Source organism: Lutra lutra, chromosome 16 (assembly GCF_902655055.1).
Source record: "Lutra lutra chromosome 16, mLutLut1.2, whole genome shotgun sequence".
Classification (NCBI taxonomy): domain Eukaryota; kingdom Metazoa; phylum Chordata; class Mammalia; order Carnivora; family Mustelidae; genus Lutra; species Lutra lutra.
The window spans coordinates 55,302,917-55,327,161 of NC_062293.1; the positions used below are offsets into that span (position 1 = coordinate 55,302,917).

The 24,245-nt window shown below is 40.0% G+C and overlaps 1 protein-coding gene across 1 annotated transcript in view; it reads right to left on the reverse strand.

Annotated features, from left to right (window-relative positions):
- Nucleotides 1–24,245, reverse strand: part of MAP2K4 (mitogen-activated protein kinase kinase 4) — a 132,853-nt gene that overhangs the window by 83,479 nt on the left and 25,129 nt on the right. The window contains 1 exon segment of the mRNA XM_047707040.1: nucleotides 14,915–15,017. Coding sequence (XP_047562996.1) covers nucleotides 14,915–15,017 — 103 coding nt within the window.

The following is a 24,245-nucleotide window of genomic DNA, read 5'->3' on the forward strand; positions in this document are numbered from 1 at the left end:
CACTGGCAGCATCTCTCATTCTAAAATGACAATCCTAGAAGGCTCCAGAATGGGACCAGTCACCACGAAGGCCACGCCAAGATTAGAACTTTGGAATTTTCAGTCATACCCCATCACCATCCTCCAGAGAGGGCAGAGGGGCTGGAATAGAGTTAATGATTCATCATACCTACATGGCAAAGTCTCCATCAAATACCCAACAGTAAGGAGCGGGAAGAGCTTTCGGTTTGGTGGACATAGCCACACAGAAGTTCTGGTGCTCGGGAGCCTCCTATGGCTCATCCGTTGTACTCCTCATCTGGCTGTTCATCTGTACCCTCTATCACGTCCTCGAATAAAGTGGTAAAGCTAAGTGCTACCCTGAGCTCTGTGGGCTGCTCAGCAAGCAATCGAACCCCAAGGGGTTGCTGGAACCTCTGGTCTCCAGCCAACTCGCCAGCACAGGTGACAAGAGGCTTTGGCTGGCGGCTCAAGCAGGGAGCAGGGGGGTCTGGTGGGACAGAGCCTGGACCCGTGCAATCCGATGCCGCCCCTGCAAATGTCCGAACTGAAGCAAACCACAGGACCCCCAGCCGGTGCTGGACATGCGCTTACTGTGGTGGAAAAACTCCTCCACACATCTGGTGACCAGAAGCGTCAAAGTGAAGTGTTCTGTGGGAGAAGCAAAGGATACTCCCAGGGAAGAAACACACTGAACTGGGTGCTTCCCTAAACACACGTGGGAAATCTGAGTTTTCTCATTTGCAAATGGTTTCTCCGTGTGGTTTTAATTTGCATTTCTCTAACTACTGATGTTGTGAAGCATATTTTTCATGTATTTATTATCTACTCCCAAACCTCCTTTGTGAAATGCATTAAGTCTTTAACATGTATTTTTAATTGGGTTCTTTGTTTTGTGTTGTACTTCATTACATATGTTAAAGGCTTTTGTAGATAAATAAACTATGAAGAGTTTTCTCCCAGTTTATAGTTTGGCTACTTATTTTCTTAACAAATTTCTGAAGAATGGGGGTGCCTGGGTGGCTCAATGGGTTAAAGCTTCTGCCTTCGGCTCAGGTCATGATCCCAGGGTCCTGGGACCGAGCCCCGCATCGGACTCTCTACTCAGCAAGGGAGCCTACTTCCTCCTCTCTCTCTGCCTGCTTCTCTGCCTACTTGTGATCTCTCTCTGTCAAATAAATAAAAAAAATCTTTTAAAAAAACTAAAAACAAAAAAAGAAATTTCTGAAGAACAGAAACTTCTAATTCTGGTAAAATCTAATTTATTGACTTGCAGTGGTTATGTCTTTCTTCTATCAAAGAAGTATTTGCCCAGGGTCCCTGGGTGGCTCAGACGGTAAAGCGTCTGCCTTCTGCTCAGGTCATGATCCCAGGGTCCTGGGATCAAGTCCCCCATGAGGCTACCTGCTCAGCAGGAGCCTGTTTCTCCCTCTGCCCCTCCCCCAGCTTGTGGGCACATGCTCTCTTTCACTCTCTAATAAATAAATAAAATCTTAAAAAAAAAAAAATACTTGCCTATGCCAGATCACAACTGTATCTGGATGTTTTCTTTTAGAAGCACTATAGATTATTTGCTTTTAGGACTATGATCCATCTCAAACTAATTTTTGCATGTGGTATGAAATGGGAATCAAGATTTATTCTAATTCCACACTTTTTCCAGTTATTCCACCACCATGAAAAGTCTATCCTTTCCCCCCTTGAATTGTACAGGCCCCCCGGCCAAAAAAAAAACGACTGTTTGTGTCTATCAGACTTTCTATTCTGTTCCACTGATGGATCTGTGTATCCTGATGTCTCCCAACAAAGCCATTACTGTAGCTTTATAATAAACCTCGAAATCAGGTATAAGTCCTCCAGTTTAGTTTTTCTTTTACAAAAATGCTTTTGGCTATTCTAGGTCTTTTGAACATCCACATAAAATTTCAGAATCATTGTGTCAAATTGCATACATTTGTTAAAGTTTGCTGGATTTTCTTTGGGATTTCAGTGGGTCAGCAGATCCATGTGGGAAGAACAGCTATCCTAGTCATTCAGTACCTTCCAAGCACGGCATCCTGACCCATATAGAGGTCTTTAATTTCTTTCAGCGATGACTTAGAGTTTTCATTAGGGAAGGCTTACACAATTGTCATTAAATTTATCTGCAAGTATTGTAGACTTTTTCATGGTACTACAATCATTTTTTTCAATTTCACTTGTCCAAGTGTATTTTTTAAACTGATTTTGGAACAATGATCATTTTTCCTGCGAGCTTGCTGAAGTCACTCAATAATGCTAGTAATGTTCTCTAATTACGATTTTCTGTATTTTCAAGCACATCGTTAAAGAAAAAAAAGAACTGTGTGCTTCTCTTTCCCATCTTCCTGTCTTTCAATTATTATTCTTACTTTATGTACTGGGTAGGCCTCCAGTCTAGTACTGAATAGTATTGGTGAGTGCAGACGTTCTTGTCTTGTTACCAATTTCACGGAGAAAGCATTAAGTGTTTCATCATTAAGTATGATATTAGCTACAGATTTTTCACAGATGTCCTTTAAAAGGCTGAAATATTCCCCTTCTTTTCCTACTTTAATGAGAATCTCTATCACAAATGGATAACTGAATGTTCTCAAATCCTTTTTCCGCATCTACTGAAATGATTACATAATTTTTTGCCTTTATTTTATTATTGCAGTGAATTATACTGATAATTTTCCATGTAAAATTAAAATGAATCCCATTTCGTTGTGATGTACTGTCCTTTCTATATATCGATAGATTCCATTTGTGAATATTTTGTTGAGGATGTTCATGTCTATGTTCATGAGGGATAGTGGTCTGTAGTATTCTTTTTTAAGAATATCCTTGTCTAATTTTGATATCAGGGTTACGCTGGCCTCATAACATGAGTTGGAAAATATTCCCTACTCCATTTCCTGAAAAATTTGTGGAAGCTTAATCTTATTTTTTATTTTAATGGTGGATGAAATTTACCAGAAAAACCATCTGGGGCCTCATGTTTCCTTTGTGTGAAAGTTTTTAACTACAAATCCATTTTTTAAATAGATATAGGGATATTTGAGATCTTCTACTTCTTCTTGGGTCAGGTTTGATACTTCTATCTTTCAAAAAAACCTGTCTCCATCATTCAGGTTACTGAATTTTTGGCATAAAATTATTTATCATATTTCCTTATTCTTTTTTTATAGTGATATCCCTTCTTTCATTCCTCACAGTCATAACGTGAGCTTCCTCTTTCTTTAATCAGTCCTGTTGGGGTGTTCATCACTTTTATAGACCTTTCCAAGAAATGACTTTTGAATTTGTTCATTTTCTAGTTCATTGCTCTCTACTCTTATCTTTATTATTTCCTTTCTTCTACTTATTTTGGATTTCCCTTGCTCATCTTTTCCTAAATGCTGGATGTTTTTGTTACTCTTTACAGTAATTCTGTGTTTGTGCCTTGCCTAGACATATAAATATTTGCGAACAGTATCACCACACCTTCTGTTTCTTTCTGATTCGTTCAGAATCTGTAATCATTCTCTCAAATGAGTTTAATCCATGTTCATTTCTTGCTTTTATCCCTAAATTAAGAAACAAATATTTAGATGATTAGTCGTGGAACAAACATATAAAGTTTGACATAATTCTTATTACGTCAAGAAGCTTAATTTTAAAAGCCTACTCAATGAAGAGATTTTCAGATAAACAGTCATCACTCTCCCCTTCCTCCTCAAACACCAACGCAGCATCAGAAAAGGATTTTTAAAAGACCCAAACTCACAAGAGATCACACTCCATGAAAAGTTGCAATACATTTTTGGAAAATCAAAAGTAAATGAACACTTCACAAGGCAGAAAAAAAGGTAAAACTAAAAACTGCCTGCAAACAGAGGATACCAAAAAAAGTAAGCTGACTTGTACTATAGAAACCCAGAGAAGTTCAAGAATGAGAAGCATCGGTTAGGGATGAGGGATGAGGGTAACTCCAAGGGCAATATTACAGTCTACATATGGTGCAATTAGATCCCTGGATTCCCCCAACCGGGTGATGATCTCTCCATTCCCTCAGCTGGTAAACAAGGCTGTATATTCTAGAGAAATTACCAGAAGAAAATGTAGTAAGGTGGATTAAGTAAGCACCTATACAACAGACATACACACAGCCTCCTGTGGTTAGATCTATGGCAGACTTTTAGTAGCCTGACATACATGCCTTCTCTCAGCAACCCAAGCTAATCCCCTTCTCGCTTCTTCCTCCCCTAGGAGGAAAAAGAGAGAGAGAGAGAGAGTTTGCCCCGAGAAAAGAGAAGACCTCCACATATGATATCTGGGAATCTTCCAAAGGAAATAATCAGACCTCTCTCCTTCACCTCACCATGAGTTCTACCAATAAAACCACAAAGTTTCTAATCAACTTTCTTTTGCCTTATTGTGTGTGTGTTTGTGTGTGTGTGTGTGTGTGTGTGTGTGTATGTGTGTGTGTGAGAGAGAGAGAGACAAACAAGGATCAAAAAAGATAAGAACAAAGAAGTGAAAATACATAGAAAGTTGAGGGACAAAAAGGTTAAGAAAACTAGGTACTCAAACTAAGAGGTCCAAAGCCTGAAGTAGGGTTCTAGTCAGAGAGCTCCTGGAAAAGAGAAAATAAAAAGAATAAGAGAAGAATAAATCGTGTACTCTAGAATGAAGGATAGTGGCTTGAAAGAGACCACACCAAGAGCTCAGTGGAAGGAAAGAAGAAAGGAAGGAGAAGGGAAAAGAAAGGAAAATAAAACCAAAGCAGAAAAGTGAGATTTCAGACATGGGGGAGAAAGTCCAACCCTACAGTCATCCACAAAGGGAAAAAACAGATCACATTCCAAAATCCAGGAATCACAATGGTATATAAGTTTTTAATAGTAACTCTGGAAGGTTGAAAATATCAGAGCAAAGCCTTCAAAACTCTGAAAGACAATTTCTACCCGGGAATTCTAAAGCCAATAAAGTTACTAATCTATCAAGAGGGTTAGATAAAGGCATTTTCGGACCTGCAAAGACCCAAAAACCCCACTTACTAGGGAAGAAAACTTATCTCAAGAAGCTATTAGAAGATATAATCCCTCAAAATGGAGGGAAACTAAAAACCAATGAAAGAAAGAAAGAAAGAAGACAGACAAACATGAAATCCCAAGCCAGGGGAATCAAAATCTGGAGTGTATCACAGGCATTCACAAACCAATGCCAACAGCCACGAAGCAGGCCTAACAGGCAACCACTTCAGATGACAGCAAAATTACGGCTGGGTAGACAACTCTTAAAAAAGAAGTGAATGATCACCTACTGTCCCATGTTGAGAGAAGATTCACAGTGAATCATTAAATAGAGCAATTAGGGATGCCTAGGTGGCTCAGTGGGTGAAGCTTCTACCTTCAGCTCAGGTCATAATCTCAGGGTCCTGGGATCAAGCCCCACATTGGGACTCTGCCCAGCAAGGGGCCTGCTTCCCCCTCTCTCTCTGCCTGGCTCTCTGCCTACTTGAGATCTCTCTGTCAAATAAATAAATAAAACAACTTTTTTAAAAAATTGAAAAAAAAATAAGGCAACTATTAACTCTGAAGAAAACAAATTTGAACAAGAACAGTAATGTAATCTTACTGACTCAGTTGTAAATGATAATAAAAAAGAACACTCTGGGGCACCTGGGTGGCTCAGTGGGTTAAGCCTCTGCCTTCAGCTCAGGTCATGATCTCAGGGTCCTGGGATCGAGCCCTACATCGGGCTCTCTGCTCGGCAGGGAGCCTGCTTCCCCCTCTTTCTGCCTGACTCTCTGTCTACTTGTGATCTCTTTCTCTGTCAAATAAATAAATGAATAAATCTTTAAAAAAAAAAAAAAAGAAAAAGAACACTCCGAAAAGATATGATGTCTCCTTTTTATAGTATAACTCCTTATTTATAGAGAGGTTTCCAGAAATATGCATACAATACAAAGACAAAGGACTTCTATAACATTCTGAACTACATCAGAACTCAGAGTCTTGCTGCCAGATCAGAAACAGTTGAAAAACTCATAAAAAACAAAGGAATCAGACATTTCTTTAAAGAGCAGAGCTCTGCAACTCTACAGGTTAAAGAATCAGGGACACCTTCCAATGTCAGCCTAAGTCTCTGGCTCAAGAACAAAGACGCCTTAGAACACAAAAACTAAATTCATTTAATAGACATGCAACTCAACAGCATTCATTATTAATTTCTTTAAATATTCCAGAACTAACACCCAGTATCTCAGCTATAAATGCCCAGCCTGAGGAGAATTATATTAGTGAATCTCCAAGGGTAGGAGGGCCACACAGGATCAGTGCAACCACAGCTATTACCCCTATGCTCGGTTGAGAATCCCATCTCTTGTGAATCTCTAATGTAAGGAAACGTACCACAACCATCAGGTGTACCAAGGTAGGATGTGGGACTGAGAAAAAGCTTAACCACCTCTGAACTTCAAGAAGAACGATGATGCAAGCTCTGGTGGAAAATCTCACTCGCCGGGATTATTCACTAGAGTCAAAAGGGAGAAATGGCCAAATGTCCATCAACATATGAACAGATAAACAAAATGCCATATATAAATTCAATGCTGTTCAAACCTTAAAAGGGAAACTGTGACACATACTACACATGGATAGAGTGTGCAGACATTATGTTGAGTGAAATAAGCCAGACACAAAAAAAAAAAACCAAATACTGTGTCATTCTGCTTCTACGAGGCGCCTAGAATGACCAGATTCAGAGACGAAGTAGAACCAGGGCTGATAGGAAGAGGGAGGGGTAGTTAGTGTTTAACGAGTACACTTCCAGCTGGAGAAAATGAAAGCATCCTGGAGGTGGATGGTAATGGCAGCTGCACAATAATGTGACTATACTTAATGCCACTGAGCTGCACACTTGCGAATGGTTAAAATGGTAAATGTTGTGTTAGGTATATTTAGAACAGGAAGTCAGAAAGAAAGAGCTGGCAGCAGTAAATCTAGACCAGTCAAAAATTAAAAGATCCCTTAGTATTTCAAACATTTGGTGTTTCCAATTTTGGAGTACTACTTTGTACCTACAAGTATTTCTACCATGACTGCCATTTTGTGAAAGTGCTCTGCCACAAAAGTGTAGCAATTCCAAATTACTACAACTCCATCAAAAAATCTCAGAGATGGGAAAAACACTTTGAAACTCATGTAGATTTGAGAGGTCTTCTAAGGGGCTACTTTAGGGAATGAGGACAGTCAAGACAACAGAGCCCATCTCTGTAGTCATCAGAAACACTTAATCTACGACGTTTTATCTGAAGAAAGTAGCACAAAACTGGGTTTCCCTCCCTCCCCTAAATCATCATCTAAAATAACAGAAGTCATGGGGTGCCTGGGTGACTCAGTTTGTTAAGTATTCAGCTCATGATCTCAGGGTCTTGAGATCAAGCCCCATGTTGGGGTCTGCACCAGGCTTGGAGGCTGCTTAAAATCCACTCTCTCCCTCTGCCCTTTCCCTCCTATTCCCTCTCTCTATCAAAAAAATAAATAAAATAATGAAAGTCACTATTCTAATTCAACATCTGAATTGACATCGAAATGCTAAGTGACATACTCAAGGTCACATGGATGATGATGATGATGCTAAGAAAGAAACCAGGACTTTAATATTAACTAAAATGGTTAATTCAAAACAATAAAGTTTAAAAGATAAAGTATGCATAATTTAATTGGGAATAGTGGCTAGATAATTTGTAATTGCTGTTCTATGCTTTACAATAAAGCTCTACTGGGTAGAATTATCATGAAATTAAGAATACCACTAGTTGTTAACTGGGGACTTTAAAACTTCTCTAAAACTCCTTCCTAGATGTTTGATAGCTCAGCTGAGCCTCGCTGTGCTCAAATGTAATGAAGATAAATGAGATCCCAGACATCTTCTTGGTCTCAACAAAGAGATTCCTTTAAACTTAGAACATATGGTTTCAAAATGTTTAGCTCAAGCCCCAAAACGTATCTGTCCTCATCATTATTTATTTCTCATGTCAGCATTTAAGCTAGTGTTTCGTCTTGTACCGTTCTGATATGTTGTGAAGATAAAAGGGCTGTTCTTTCAGGATAACAATTATATTTGGTGCATTCTCAGTGATGCAATGCACTGAGAGCACTCAAACATTACTCAGTGTGAGGAAAGCACAGAACTAACAGTAGGATATCTAACTTTGTTCATGTCAAGTTGATATACAGAACAGGACTATGGCACCAGTCTGCCACATCTGTAACAATACCTTTGTGGTATCAGAGAAACCTATGGCACTTTCTATAACCTAATCCTCACAGAAATTAAAAGGCAGCCACACATTTTTCCTTTAGCTTTTCCCTTTATACTCTCTATTTTTACAGCTTAATCTTCCATTTAAAGAGCCAAAGGACAAAAGGTTAACATCTGCTACATCCAGGTCATAGTTTCAAGAGTCTCTACTACAATACTTTTCTCTCAATGTCTATGCTACCTAGAGCAATCTACACATTTAATGCAATCCCTATCAGATTCCATCAGCTTTTTTCAAAGAAATGGAACAAATAATCCTAAAATTTGTGTGGAACTAGAAAAGACCCCGAATAGCCAGAGGAATGTTGAAAAAGAAAACCAAAGATGGTGGCATCAGAATTCCAGACTTCAAGCTCTATTACAAAGCTGTCATCATCAGGACAGTATGGTACTGGCACAAAAACAGACACGTAGACCAATGGAACAAAACAGAGAGCCCAGAAATGGACCCTCAACCCACTGGTCAACTAACAGTCAACAAAACAGGAAAGAATGTCCAACAGAAAAAGGACAGTCTCTTCAACAAACGGTGTTGGGAAAATTGTACAGCCACATGCAGAAGAATGAAACTGGACCATTTCCTTACACCACACACAAAAACAGACTCAAAATGGATGAAAGACCTCCATATGAGATAGGATTCCATCAAAATCCTTGAGGAAAACACAGGCAGCAACCTCTTCAACCTCAGCCACAGCAACTTCTTCCTAGAAACATCGCCAAAGGCAAGGGAAGCAAGGGCAAAAATGAACTATTGGGACTTCATCAAGATCAAAAGCTTTCACACAGCAAAGGAAACAGTCAACAAAACCAAAAGACAACTGACAGAATGGGAGAAGATATTCACAAATGACATATCAGGTAAAGGGCTAGTATCCAAAATCTATAAAGAACTTAACAAACTCAACACCCAAAAAACAAATAAACCAATCAACAAGAAATGGGCAGAAGACATGAACAGAGATTTTTGCAAAGAAGACATCCAAATGGCCAATAGACACATGAAAAAATGTTCCACATCACTTGGCATCAGGGAAATACAAATCAAAACCTCAATGAGATACCACCTCACACCAGTTAGAATGGGTAAAATTAACAAGTCAGGAAATGACAGATGTTGGCGAGAATGCAGAGAAAGGGAAGCCCTCCTACACTGTAGGTGGGAATGGAAGCTGGTGCAGCCACTCTGGAAAACAGTATGGAGGTTCCTCAAAAAGTTGAAAATACAACCACCCTATGACCCAGCAATCACACTACTGGGTATTTACCCCAAGGATACAAATGTAGTGATCTGAAGGGGCACGTGCACCCCAATGTTTATAGCAGCAATGTCCACAATAGCCAAACTATGGAAAGAACCTAGATGTCCATCAACAGATGAATGGATAAAGAAGATGTGATACACACACACACACACACACACACACACACACACACACACACACTGGAATACTATGCAGCCATCAGAAAATAAAATCTTGTCATTTGTAATGACATAGATGGAACTAGAGGGTATTATGCTAAGCGAAATAAGTCAATCAGAGGAAAATAATTATCATATGATCTCGCTGATATGAGGAATTTGAGAAACAAGGCAGAGGATCATGGGGAAGAGAGGGGAAAATGAAACAAAACAAAACCAGAGAGGAAGACAAACCATAAAAGTCTCAATCTCAGGAAACACACTGAGGGCTTCTGGAGTGGAGGGAGGTGGGAGGGATGGGCTGGCTGGGCAATGGACACTGGGGAGGGTATGTTTTGTGGTGAGCGCTATTAACTGTGTAAGACTGATGATGAATCACAGACCTGTACTCCTGAAACAAGTAATACATTATATGTTAATAATAATAACAAAATAAAATAAAATGTAAATTCAGAAAAATAAACATTCATGTATAAAAAAAGAAAAAAAATACTTTTTTTCTCTTTTAACGTGTGAGAAATACTTATAATTTCAATCAGTGATAATTAAGAACCTACGCTTCCTGGCCAGGTTGTCTCCTTATTCTCTAAGGACTCACAGGAAAAGAACAGTGGGGGTAAAAAAACAGAAAAGAAACAGCGAAGAAAGAGAGATTTTGGCAAATTTCTGAATGCCTGAGAGCAGACAAAAGTGTGTGGCAAAGCAAAAACTAATTAAGTCCAAGAGAAGGGACTTCATAGTCTCAAAGACTTACCAGCCACCTGCAGTAGAGGACCTTATTGGGATCCTGCTTCAAACTATAAAAAAAATTTTTTTTGATGAAGTAATCTACTTATATGATGATATTAAAGAATTATTTATTCTACTAGATGTAACAGTGGTATTTTGATGTTTTTAAAAAGAAGTCCTTATCTTTTAGAAATACACCTGGAAATAGTTATAGGTGGAATGATGTCTGAAGCTTGGTTAAAAATAAGGAGGGTGGAGGAACAGACAAAATCAGTCTTGGCCACATTAACAACTGAAGCATCTATAGCTGATTGATAAATACAAGATCCATCTATCACTCTCTAGTTCTAGATATGTTTGCAGTTAAAAAAACAAACAAACAAACAAAAAAAACAGTAATAGGGGTGGCCTGCCTGGCTCAGTCAGTGGAGCATGCGACTCTTGATCTGGGGGTTGTGAGTTGGAGCCCCATGTTGGGTGCAGAGTTACTTAAAAATAAAATCTTAAAAAAAAAATGTAAACTTCTTTAAAATTTGAACCCTGCCCATCACTTAAAAGGTAGAGAGAGAGAATTTCCTTTAAAAAAAAAAAAATAGTATACCACCCATAACACATGGTAGGAGGGGAACATGCAGCAGAGACGAGAAATAAACAATGATCCCAACAGGACTGCAGAGAGGATGCAAAGTTAAAGGTATGAACACCTAGAAGTAGAAGGGTTCATTAGAATTCTTTCTATAAGAAATATCTAGTCAGTTCCTCCTTTTATCTGCACCTTTCCCCCAAAACAGAAAGAGGGCATGTCCTTAAAGAAATTAAACATATTATCTGGAGAGAATGAGTCCTCCTAGGGTGATTGTTGGCCTTACTCATTCTGGCACCTGAATATTCCAGCCAGCTCTCAAACCATTCACAGAGAAGCAGTCAGGTCCACCAGCTGACCACCTATGCCAGAGCTACCAAGAAGCCTTCTAATTTCCTCATCCTCAACTATCAAAGGGCAACCCAGAATTACAAGACACATGGAAAAATACTAACACAAAGAAGAAAAACAAGATTAAAGAAAAACTGACTCTTGAAGAAATGGATTGCCTAGTGGATAGAAAAGAACTTCAAAATTCCAGATTTTACATCCATGATAAAAGAATAAGATGCTAAGAAGAAGCCACAATCAACTCCTGGAAGTTAAAGTCAATTGCCAAAACAGAATACTTCATACAAGGATCACAAAAGAAAGGGGGAGCCTGGTGGCTCAGTCATTTAAGCATCCAACTCTTGACTTTGACTCAGGTCAGGATCTCAGGGTGGTGAGACTGACCCTGACCCTGACATCTGACTCTGCACTGGGGGTGGAGCCTGGTTAAGATTCTCTCTCTTCATCTCATTCTACCCTCCCCTGCCCCCTTCCCCACCCCGTTCATTCACCTGTGCTCTCTTTCTAGAAAGAAAGAAAGGAAGGAAGGAGGGAGGGGAGTGTAAGAGAGGGAGAGAAATCTGTAGAGAAAGAAAACAAAATGACAAAAAGTATGAAAAAAAAAGTCACAGATTCAGGAAATGCAGAAAGTCCAGTGTCCAGACAACAGGAGACTATGAAAAACATGACAGAATCAATCAAAAGAAAAGCAAAATTTTTTCAGAAAGAGATACATGGATCTTGAAACTAAAATTGTTCTTCTAGCGTACAGAAGGATGATCCAGACCTAGATGTATCTTCATATAACTACAGAACACCAAGAATAAAGGGGAAAAAAATGCTATAAGTTTCCAGTGATAGAAATAGGTAATCTGTAAGTAACATCTCTGCTATAATTAAACAAATCTACACATGGTCCCCAAAACTTATCTTCTACTTCCATTCTCCAGAATACCACTCTCCCTTCTCTACATGTCTTTCAAAATCTAATTCAAATCTTGTTCCTCTGCGAAGTGTTTCACCGAGCTGTTTATCCTAAAGTGATCTTACCCCCTCCTGCACCATTCATGTGACATTCAATCTGTATTAGCTTATGCCTCACTTATTGAACTGCTGTGCCCAACTGTTATTTCTTAGAATTTTATTTAAACTCTTGGTTCTCAGAAAATAAGGACATGTTCTTAAAATGTTAAATCTCCCACAGAATCTGCACCCAGGAGACATCAAATGCCAGGTGGCTGTGAAAGTAGTTCCTGGGGCATATCTTAACTCTGTTGCTTACATTTCATCTTATCTTTTCCTAAATTCATGAGCAATTTTCTATTTATATCTGTAACTAAAATTCAAGGACATTTTAGAAGGAGGAAATACATAGAGGTGACACAGAGGTATTTGTTTCAAACTCACACACTGCAAGTTATATTTTCTAACTGCAAACTACCTACCCCACACAGTGACCCACAGCAGTTTTTAGTGCCTGACAGTATAGCTCAAAGGAAGAACACAAAAGGATCCCTTATGGAAGGGGGTGGGAAGGTAGAGGAGATAGGCTGCCCTAAGTAGTGAAACAATTATCTTTGACCAATATCAATATTAGTAGTTACCTGTTCCTGATCGATATAACAGACCAGTCCATTAATAATAGTGAAATGAGGTCTGGGTCTAAAATTTTTACATACCGGAATCAAAATCTAAAGATTCTACATGAAGTAAAAAGGCTTATTACCATGTCCTCTCAAACTTTCAACATGTGCTGGGAAGGGACAAAAGATAAGAAACCTCGCTGGTTGAAGTGGTTAGGTTTAAAAAAAAAAAAAATTGATTGACTCAAATCTCAAAGGAAGCTTTTTTTTCCACCCAGTTTACTGTTTAGGGAGGGAAAAAAAAAAAAAAAAAGATTTTCAATTCCATGAATTCCCAAAGGAAGAGAGTATAAGTACATAAATGTTTTTGCAGTTCTAAACATAAGTCAGGTTGCCTTTCTTTGTGTCCAAGGGGCTTTAAAAAAAAAAAAAAAAAGCTGTTAAGTCTGGCAATAACTACCTATCTTTTCTGTCTTGGACTTCGAATACATGGTTCGGCTAGCAACCAAGGTAACAGAAGTGGACCATGTTCAAGAATTAGTTTTGTACTAGCTTTCACTAGAAATTCTAGGAAATGAGGAAGGAGGTTCTTTTAAGAATGTTTCCTTGCTGCCAGAGCTCTGACTAATTAAGAGGTACTAAGAGTTTCCTTCCTCAATATAACCCCCACTCAATGTTTCAGAGGAGGTAAAAAGGCTGGGACTCAAAGCTGAGCTCCGACAAGAAATCTCATTAAGGACACCCGTCTAATAAAATTAAAAGACACTATTCCGAGGCAAATGAACTGTTACTCCAGTTTTCATTTGTTCTAAAGTTACAGGTGAAAGCCTAAAAGCACAGACACACACATCTACATTGCTCCCTTCTACACGCTGATGTTTTAAAAATCAATATATTTTCAGCACTCCTATTGCAGGACACAGTACCTTCTACCAATCTGTTACTGTTTGCAAATACAATGTATGCCAGACATCAAAAGGAAAGGAAACAGCAAAAAAATGTGCCTTTTGGGAGAAGCATGAACATATTTGTAGCCTAACAGGACTTGAATAAAAATTGTTGAGGAATTATTAAAAACTACAAGATAATATATTCTGACCTCTTTTTTAACCATACCTTCCATCATTTGCTTTATTATTCTCGATATTATTGTTCTCGATACCGGAACTAGGTAAAAATTATTTTTACGAATATAAATGCAAAGCTATTGGCCTTGACCCTTCATGCTCACAATAGGTCTTATGGGGGGGAAGGAAGGAGGCATCATTATTTAACACAACACTTCAATTCAAAGGTCTATAAATGTTATTGTGAAGGTATTATTTTAAATTAACAGATGTTTGTAATATTTTAAGTGACCTTCAGTAAAGTGCTAAAATATCATTTTTGTATTTTAATAAAAAAATAGTAAGGGGGAAAATATATATATTCAGGGAATAAACTTTAAAAATAATCACTGACAGCTAGACGTACACATCACGTAGACCTATACACGTACACATTCTTTCAATTTACTGTGACACGGAAATCTTAGAATGTCATTTACCCAGAACGGGACTCCTCTTGATCCCCTAGTAAGAAGGGATGATTTGTGCAGATCTGCAGGGGAGAGGTACGTTTCCTAAATACCATTTACAACTTAACTGGAGACCCAGAAGGAAAGGTCTAAACAATATTCTCAGAGTCCAGTGTGAGGAAAATTGAAAAGATAGCGACTTATCTGGATCTTCAGCTCTCTTTCCCTTCAAGTAAACTTTAACAAGGAAAACCGTGTTCACCTACTTCAGACTACAGAATCAAAGCTTTCTAGTCAAGTTCAAACAGTAGTATTTCAAATGGCCCGTAAGATCATGGAAATACCAACACCTCGACTTGGAAAAAATACATAAGACACAGTAACTTTGAAACCTCCGCTTGAGTTGAGCCTTGTAGTTGTTTACCAGGAATACTCACATGTGTGGGTTTTGAACTCCTGTAGGGTTGGGATTCAGAGTAAACCTTGCTGTAGATTTGAAAGGTGGATTTGCAAAATTCAACTTCAGTGCTTTGCGTTTACCTAAGAAATAACAAATAAAAAGTAAAAGTTTCAAGTACTATAAAACAGATACTCCTCTGAGGGCATAAGAAATTCATACCCAAAAAGCAGAAAAAGTTGTTTTAACACATAGTTAATATCATATTTTGGAAGGCAACAAAGAATTTCTCAGAATTAAGAACAAGTATTTAAAAATGAACTGAAGTTGTTATTAACCACAAATCACCCGTTATCCTCCAATACAATAGAAAACCCTTCAAGTTTACAGTGTTCAGAGATGCTAACACTTTTGCAAAGGAGAACATCACTATAAAAATCATTTACCTCGACAGACTGAAAAATACTAAAATAGTACCACCTTACCAGGATTACCCTTCAACACCTTCATTTAATGAAAGGATTTTCCCCCAAACATAATATGAACACTTGAGTGAAGAATCTGGGAAACAGTCTACAACCGTAATGAGCTAAAAGAAACACCAGGCCACTGTCAACTGCATGGTCACAACATAGGTATTTCAAATAATCTTATCTGCAGCAATGTCTTTGGGGTAGGGAGGTAAAGTAACAATGTTTTATATAATACAAACAAAATCTGTCTGGTAGAGAAAAGCCAAAAAATTCAGAAAAGATAAAGTAACAAAAATATACAAAATATTTTATATATGTATATATATATATAATTATATATAGATAGATATACACACATACACACACACACACACCTGGAGAGTATATGGGTTTTTAAAATATATGTGTATTACATACATTTCTAAGTCCAATTATCCCAAAATAATCACTGTCTCCTAGAAACTATTTTCTATTCATAGATACACAATCAGACAATACATTTTGTAACATGCTTTACTCCTTGACCACGTTTCTTCGTATGTCAATAAACCCTACAAAATCATTTCTTTGGGATTGTTCTCTATGGAGACTCTGCAACATAGCTGGGTTTTTAAGCATCTGCAGCACATCTTAGTTTCGCACAGATGTTAAGGATACTTTTCCCAGCACCTACTCTTCCCAGTTTCTTATGCCTCTATCTACCTTCTTAACTCCTCTGCAATCCACACACTTCCCCACCCCAGAGGATTCGGAAGATGTATGAACGGACTCATTCGGCTCGGCCTCGTGGTTTCAATATCTGCAAGCTTGAATGTACCACACCAGCTGGACAGGGGCGCAGGCAAGAACTCAGAGCTCCTGGCTGGGGCTCCTGGATCCGCTCTCAGGCATGGGCCTGTCGACAGTAGAACGTGAATTCCCAAGAAGACAAGACACATCATTTTCAGAAGTAAGCACACTACAACATGAATTTCGCACGTAACTTGCCCATTCAGGTACCAAACATTTAAGTTTTAGTTGACAACAAGTAGAGGGAGGACATTCGACCTACACGTCCAAAAGGTACTCTTCTTGCAGCAAATTTAGCTGTATTAAAAAGCAAAAGCAAACTCTGTATATTACCAAAAACAAACAAAAAAAAACCAAAAAACCTTCAAAAAATTTAAATGAATGCTTGGGAAAATCCTTCCCATACAAAATGAGAAACTCTAAGTATATAAAGATACCACACAAGTCAAGAAAAATAGAGAATTTGGCAAGGGTGTGAACACTAAAGCAAAACTGAGAAAAAATTATGAAAGGCACTCACTAACACCAAAAACATTTAAAAGTTTTGTTCATGTGAGGGGCGCCTGGTCTGTTAAGTCTCTTAAGCAGCCAACTCTTGATTTCAGCTCAGGTCACAATGTCCTGGGCCTGGGCCCCGAGTCAGGCTCCATGCTCAGTAGGGAGTCTGCTTGGGATTCTCTCTCTTCCTCTCCCTCCACCCCTTCTCAAACCCTCCTACCCGCCACACACTCTCTTGCTCTCTCAAATAAATAAAATCTTTTAAAAAAAGTTTCGTTCATGTGCAATTGGCAAAGCATTGGTCTCATTTTACACGCACACCAATTTTTTTCAATGATCATGTGTTCATCAACGTGCCCAGGTAAAGAAATCACAAGCACAGTACATTGCTGGTTAAAAAGTAAATTGATGTAATATTTTTCTGATGAAAGGTTCAGCAATATACAAGAAAAAACTTTCATGAAAATGTTCTTTTACTTCTTAGAAATTTGTCTTCAGGAAATATTTAAAGGCAGAGGACTCTCCCCAGGCCTTGTACCCTAACGGAATCTGCCTGGCAAGATCTGGAAACTGCTTGGGCTGCTGCCTTTCTTCCTTCAGTGTTCTCCTGCTTTGAATGGGTCTCTCTAGAACCGGGTTCCAAAGCTAGACCCACTCCTGGGTTTTGCAAGCAAGTAACCTGTCTTGTTTCCAGGTCTGCAGAGGGAGAGGAATTCTGCGTCACAAGGGATTGTACTCCGTCTTGCCCACACCTGATTTGGATGCTTTTGATGAGGAGACAGAAGCCTGTGGAACTGATGTTGTCTCAATCAGATCCAGGTTCGCACTGACACCATAATGAGCTGCCAGTCTGGGAGCCGCTGGAGCAGGGTGAGCGTACTTTGTACAGGGGGCAGGTGTGTACCATGAGTGAGATGTTAAGTGAAAACGGTGGCCCTCAAAGACACCAGGTCCTAACCAATCCCTGGAACCTATAAATGCTACAGTATAGGGCAAAGTTTCTGGAGATAAAATCAAGGTAACGACTTTGTAATGATAAATCTGAATGAGCTCAATGCCCACAAACTCCCCAAATCAAAAGCTGACCACCACCTGTATGTCTGACCCACCACAATCTCTATATGGTGAAAAACTGAAAACACACTTGGATCAAAGGCAGGACAATAACAGAACAAAGCAGCATTGTGAAAACCACCCAGAGAAAAACACCAAAATTGGCCCTTTCTTCAAAAGCCCACTTTGAGGAGACAGTAGCTATCCTCTGCAGGCAGATAAAATCTATTACGACAATTAAAACTCACTTAAACAGTTTCCTTCAAAATAAATATTTATATAAATACACACACATACACAGATTCCTTCTCAGCACAGCATTCACATTTAAACAAAATAAACCGGGTCTTAAAGGACATTTCCCACATACATGGACAAGCACACAAATGCAACACAATGTAGCTTACATAAGCTAGATGTGGACACACTCCACACTTCACATCTGCAACGATCTTGAGAGCCATCCAAGCATATATTCCGATCGTTCACCAACAAAACATGCTAAATAATTCTAGAAAAGTTCACAGCCTAAGCAGAGCTGACTCAGAGCCTGAAACCGGTGCCCGGGGGTAGAGGTTAAGGTCAAGCTACGCGGGCTCTCCCAGCAGGGCTCTGCACTCGCCAAAGGATGATCATTTTGAGATGAACTCACACGACAGTCTTGAGGAGGAGAAGGAAGGCCCCAGTTGGTCAAGCATGAGATTCAGTGAGAAGCAGAAAGAGACCGCTTTTACACTACTTGAGCGAGGCGATCTCTGGCTATTTAATGAGCATCCCCCCATCCCCTGTTTCTTCTTCTCCCATTCACTTTCTCTAAGCAAGAACTTTTATTAGGACTCATCCTTCTCATCTTTCTCAAAGGCCCCCAGAACCTAACCCCTAAAGGCAACTATGCACTCAGTTATTTTTAACAACAAAACTATAAGCAAATATGACATTAGGGCAACATGGTTTTGTTGTTTTTTTTTTTTTTAAAGCCTGCAACAACTTCCACAGGGAGTAAAGGGCATAAGGAAGAGACTGATACTACACTGTCCTGTGGAGAGTTTTAGAAGCTAAACAGAGATTAAAATATTTGTACAACAAATGTTGATCAAGGAAGATCATTAATTTGTGATTATAATTCCCCCTTGGGTGAGACTGTCACCAAATAATCAATTCCTAACCAGTCAACAGAGATAAACAGAGCCTCCCTTATATCTACAGTAGCACAGAAACTAGGCATGATCAAACATCGTAAATTATTCATATGGAAGGAGCTTCCTGTGAGAGAAGACTTCCTTGTATACTTAAAAACGTATTTAGTTGCCTGATACAGAAAATGCTTTTGAATGTGTATTAGATGAGCCTAACAATAAATTTCACATGGAGAGCCCCAGACAACTCAGATGTGGGGCAAATCAGCTGGAATAAGTTTCTGCTGTTTATAACCCAGAATCCTGACTCTTTGGGACAACAGTATTTGACCTCATCCCATATTTCCAAGGCACTGCCATATCCCTTAGAGTAATACTGCCCAACTTCCTTGCATTGTGGCTCATACAGAGTATGTGGACAGCTGTTCAACACACTGGGGGGATCATAATCACAGCCGGCTCGGTGCTGGGCGAATGGCTCAGCAGCCTCATGCCCCGCTCAGCCACTCCAAGGACTGGGGATCCACCTCTCTGTACCACCCCTGAAGTTCTGGTTTCAAAGTTCTGTCTTAAGAAAACATCCAGAAATTTTAAACAACCTTTCCAACACCATCCATATCCACCTTCCTCAGACTTCTCATCAGAGAAGCAGTCCCAAGGATGGGATCTTCAAGAAGATTCCAAACCATGATTCCGAAGAACAAGAATTTGTCCAAGCATATCCACACCCACCTGAGAATGTTTTGCTCTTACTCTGACCGGAGCACAACACACGGACTCACAGAACACTGAAGGTGAAAGAAGACATCTTTCAACTTTATTTAGCTTCAGCAATTGGAAAAAGAGCCCTGAATATTCTCCCTCCACTAACTTCTCAAGCAATACACACCTTTAACATCACTTTCCACAATCAGCTGAGCTGACCCAGTAGCTGAGGTTAACGTCAGTCAAAAATGCCATCCAAGGGCAGCAGAGAGTCTACCAACCAACCAACTATGGACAATGGCCACTCTCTGCGATCAGGTTACCAGAGACACCCCCTCCCCAGCCCTCCACAAATGAGGAAAAGGCAGTATTTCCTAAGCACTATCTCTAGTTTCCAAAACATCAAAACCAGCCTGTTCTCAGAGAGATCCTATGTTCACACGGGATCCACCTTGTCACCCTCTCCCACCCTTCTCAAGCCTGTTCCCATCATCAAATTGGGAGTGATTTTCTGTTCTAAATGTTTAACTCTCTTGATTTATCCTTGAACTCTACAAATCACCTGTAACAGGTATAAAACAGTAGTTCGACCAATATTTACTGAATTAGAATTATGAGTTGTTTTTTGGTTTTGTTTTGTTTTTGTTTTGTTTCTTGTTTTTTGTTTTTTTTTTACCATTATTGCACTACCCTCTCAAACAACCTAATGGGCTTACTTTCTTTTACATCATAGGAAAGCAAGATTCTGCTGTCCTTACAGTCAGAATCAGACAGCCAGATTCTTCCCACCAACCGGTAATAAAGGAGACCATCTCTAAACTATGGCAGTCAATCTACATGTCTTCAACAACAGTGGTTTCACCAAATCTGAAAAAGCAACAGTAAAATTTCTTATTGTCGATGGCAGTAAAGATGACTGAAGAGCAAGAGATGCATCTAGAAGGTGGCCTTTTTGATATAATGTTAACGGATCACCAGGTATTATGTGATATATTGTTACCAATATAGCCACCAATGAATCGCGTCTTTACAACATGACTTTGCTGCTCCTCCCGTCAAGAGGTGGAGTCCATCTCCCTACTTCTTCAATCAGGCTGGGCTTTGGACTCGCCGTGACCCCAAGAATACAGCAGAAAGGACGCTGTAGGACTTCCAGAGCTAAGCCTTCCACGTTCACCCTCTTGGGAAGTGACCAAGTCTAAAGGTGAAGCAGCTCAGTCTAGCTTCCTGGGCGATGAAAATCCACACACACCAAGAGGTCCACAGGTCCCAGCCGTCCCACCTGAGTGTAGGCTCCACTAAAAGACCTACTAGCTCAACGCAGACAGGTGACAGAGCTCAGGCGAGACCAGCACAACCACCACCAACTAACAAGCAGAACCATAAAAACTAAACAGCTGCTCTTTAAAGCCACTGCTCAGAAGCCAAAGGAGCTAGGGAGAAATCATCAAAAAGCAGGAAGAACCAGTCCTCTTGTGGCTGCACAATCCCAGTGCCAGCACAAGGGAGCTCCTAGAACCTAGCACAAGAAAAAGCAAGAACTGGCACTATAACATAGACGTCGCTCATAGAATACCTTCAGAAACATGAGTGACTGACCTGCCAGGAACCAGAGCATCCCAGCAGGGGCAGAGGGAAAAGGACTGCTGAAATTCTCATTTCCCCCTCGGCTCTATTTCTTAGTACCTCATTTTCAAAACAGAGTATCCAGAGTCACTTGTTAAATCTTCAATCACCGGTTATAAAATGAGGAACACAATTTCAACTAGGCAACTTCATATCCAAACAATCTCAGAAAGGAGGAAATAAAACGGTAGAGAAGAACTTACCCTCATTCCCTTTCTACCACAATTCCTACAGTGGTGAGTGCCCTAACTTATTTGATAGGCTCAAGTAAGTTGAGAGAGTAAGACAGGAAGGATGTGAGATTCGGAATCAGAAGAAACAGACGACTTTGTCCATTTCCTCCTAGACTGGCATCTGGGTCAATTCGGGTATTAAACAGGTCACTGTCAGCTAATACTACATCGTCCCCTTCCTCCGCCAGCCTTTGATACATAAGAATGAACAAGTTCCAAAAATTTATAAAAATCTAACGTAGAACTCTGAACTCCCATCAATAAAGGAAAACACGGTCATTCCAAACTAAGCAGTTTGGAAACTGGATTGTTCTGAGTTTAAGAAACCAAGGGGGGAAAGTGCCAACAGGCCCTTTTAGCACACAGTTCAACACTTCTGTGTGTAAGATGGATTTGGGGGAAGTCCAATGTCATTACTGACACAGCCACAGTGCAGAAATATCACAGTTATACACAAGCTGTTGTGTCAGGTAATACGAAGACAGATAAGGCAGCTGACCTGTCCACAAAGCCTGTTTTGTTTGGTATCCTAGCAAAATCAAAAACGAACATGGCAGGAGGAGTCTAAATGACAGGAACGGGGAGAATATTACTTCTGCTAGATGATAATTGATTATCACTGAAATACTGATAAAGATAAGACAGGGGTGTTTCTGTGGTCAAGTACCAGAGGCATCTGTAAAACCACGACAAAAACAGTCCCTTACCTGCCTGCCGTGTGATGCCGGGCTGGGGCTCACCTACCTTTAAAATACAATGATAGCAACTATGAATAGTAACTATGAAAAAAATGGTAACTACTCTGATATTAGCTGTAAGTATCAAAACCTAATTGAAAAGTTAGTTAAATTGGTAAGTTCTCTAAAAAGGGAAGAACCAGAAAGAATGTGTCTGACCTTTTAAACCAACAAAATATATGAGCAACAAAGGAAGCAAGAAATTCAGCTTGCTTTGTAGATTCCTTTCAACTCCTGTGCCAATAAAAATCCCTGTTCTTACCCAAAGCCAGCATCCCAATGGTGTTCAATTAGAAGCTAGGAATACAGTATGAGGTGGTAAAGCCAGGCTATCTGGTCTTGACACTCAGCTCTGCTACTTCTCAGCTATATGCTCCTGGGCAAGTGACTTCACCTCTCTGCCACGGTCCCCACTCCTGCGGCACAGGACTGATGTTCCCCTCCTCTGAGCAGGGCTGGCAGGAGCGAAGGTGTTACTGTGGCTGACACAGTCAGCCGTCACTCATTCGTTCCCACCCTGCATTAGCAGTTATGCCCGGGTTTCTGGCAGCAAGGTCCTGAACCAGGGTGGGAGATCACAGATAACCATGCTTCCTAAACGTTAAACATTTTCCTCACCTGACAGGCTTAGGGCCTTGGAGGCTCTGCTGCCAAAGAAAGAACCGAAATAATTCACTCTCATCCTTGTCCACCTCTGGCAGATGATTCCTACAGCTCTCCCCGGGTAGAAAGATTTCTGTAACCTAGAATTACCAAGGACTCTGTCATTCCTCTACCAGAGCCTAAAGGGACACTGCTCTGACACAAAGGTGTAACCATTTCTAGCAGATTCTGTGGACTCCAGGCAAAGGCAAAAAAAGCATTTTACTGGTTGGAGGCTGCATTTCAATAGGAGACCTGGTTTGATTAATAAAAATTTTCAGGGAGTCTGAAGGCTGAAAAGCCTAAACTCACTCCCAAAGGTGATCATCCAACATGGGAAAAAAATTTTTTTAACTCATCTTCCATCGCAGTAAAATGGAGAGTTTACCAAGTTTCATAGAATGAAGCAGACAATATGCCCTAACATCCTTCCAAGCCTAACATTAAAAACTCATACTGAGGGGCGCCTGGGTGGTTCGGTAAATTAAGCCTCTGCCTTCGGCTCAGGTCATAATCCCAAAGTCCTGGGATTGAGCCCCACATCAGGCTCTCTGCTCAGCAGGGAGCCTGCTTCCCCCTCTCTGCCTGCCTCTCTGCCTACTTGTGATCTCTGTCAAATAAATAAACAAAATCTTAAAAAAAAAAAAAAAAAAGAAAGAAAGAAGAAAGAAAGAAACTCATACTGATTCTTCATTCTTGGGTTCCCCTAACCATCAACTCTGACATTGATTACGTGCCCCTCTATGGTCTGGTCACCAGTAATTTTACCTCAATTATGCACAATGTCACTATTATGAATTTCTACAGACAGACACACCTTTGAGCTAGCAATTAATTAAAGCCAACAACAACGCCCCACTTGGGTCAGACTCTGAGCCGAACGTCTACTACCAACGAGCAAATACTAATTCCACAGGCTAAACTGGTCAAGGTCTGATTAGTCCAAACTCTTCAAAAATATGGGAGAGCCAGCTAATTCAGGATTACCAACACAGCACAAATGCCAAGGCTTTACTGAAATAAAAAGGACTCGAATGCCCCTCCATACAGTCATGCTATTGGAATCAACACTGTCAAGCAGAACCTTGACTTCGGATTGCCACAGTCCCCCTTCTCCTGTGAGGTCCCCAGGTTCACTGAGGGGGAAAAAGAATATACCTCTGCACCTTTGTCAAAACCACACAGCCCCAGCTGAAGTCATAACCTTCTGAAATGACCAAGACTGTGTGTGTCGGTGGGGGGGGGGGGGGGGGGGTCCTCTATCAGCTAAAATTAACAATATTTTAATCTCCAACAAAACAGGAAAAGCTTATCCAAGACAAACCGCTCCTTCCAGAAGTCATGCACCAGGGGTTTGGAAGCACAGCCTCCATGGGACTCCGAGTGGGAATTCCAGTTACACATTACACAGCCACCTTGCGAAGGTTCCAAATGGGTACCAAAAAGGTGTCACCTATTACTGCCAACACAACCCCAACC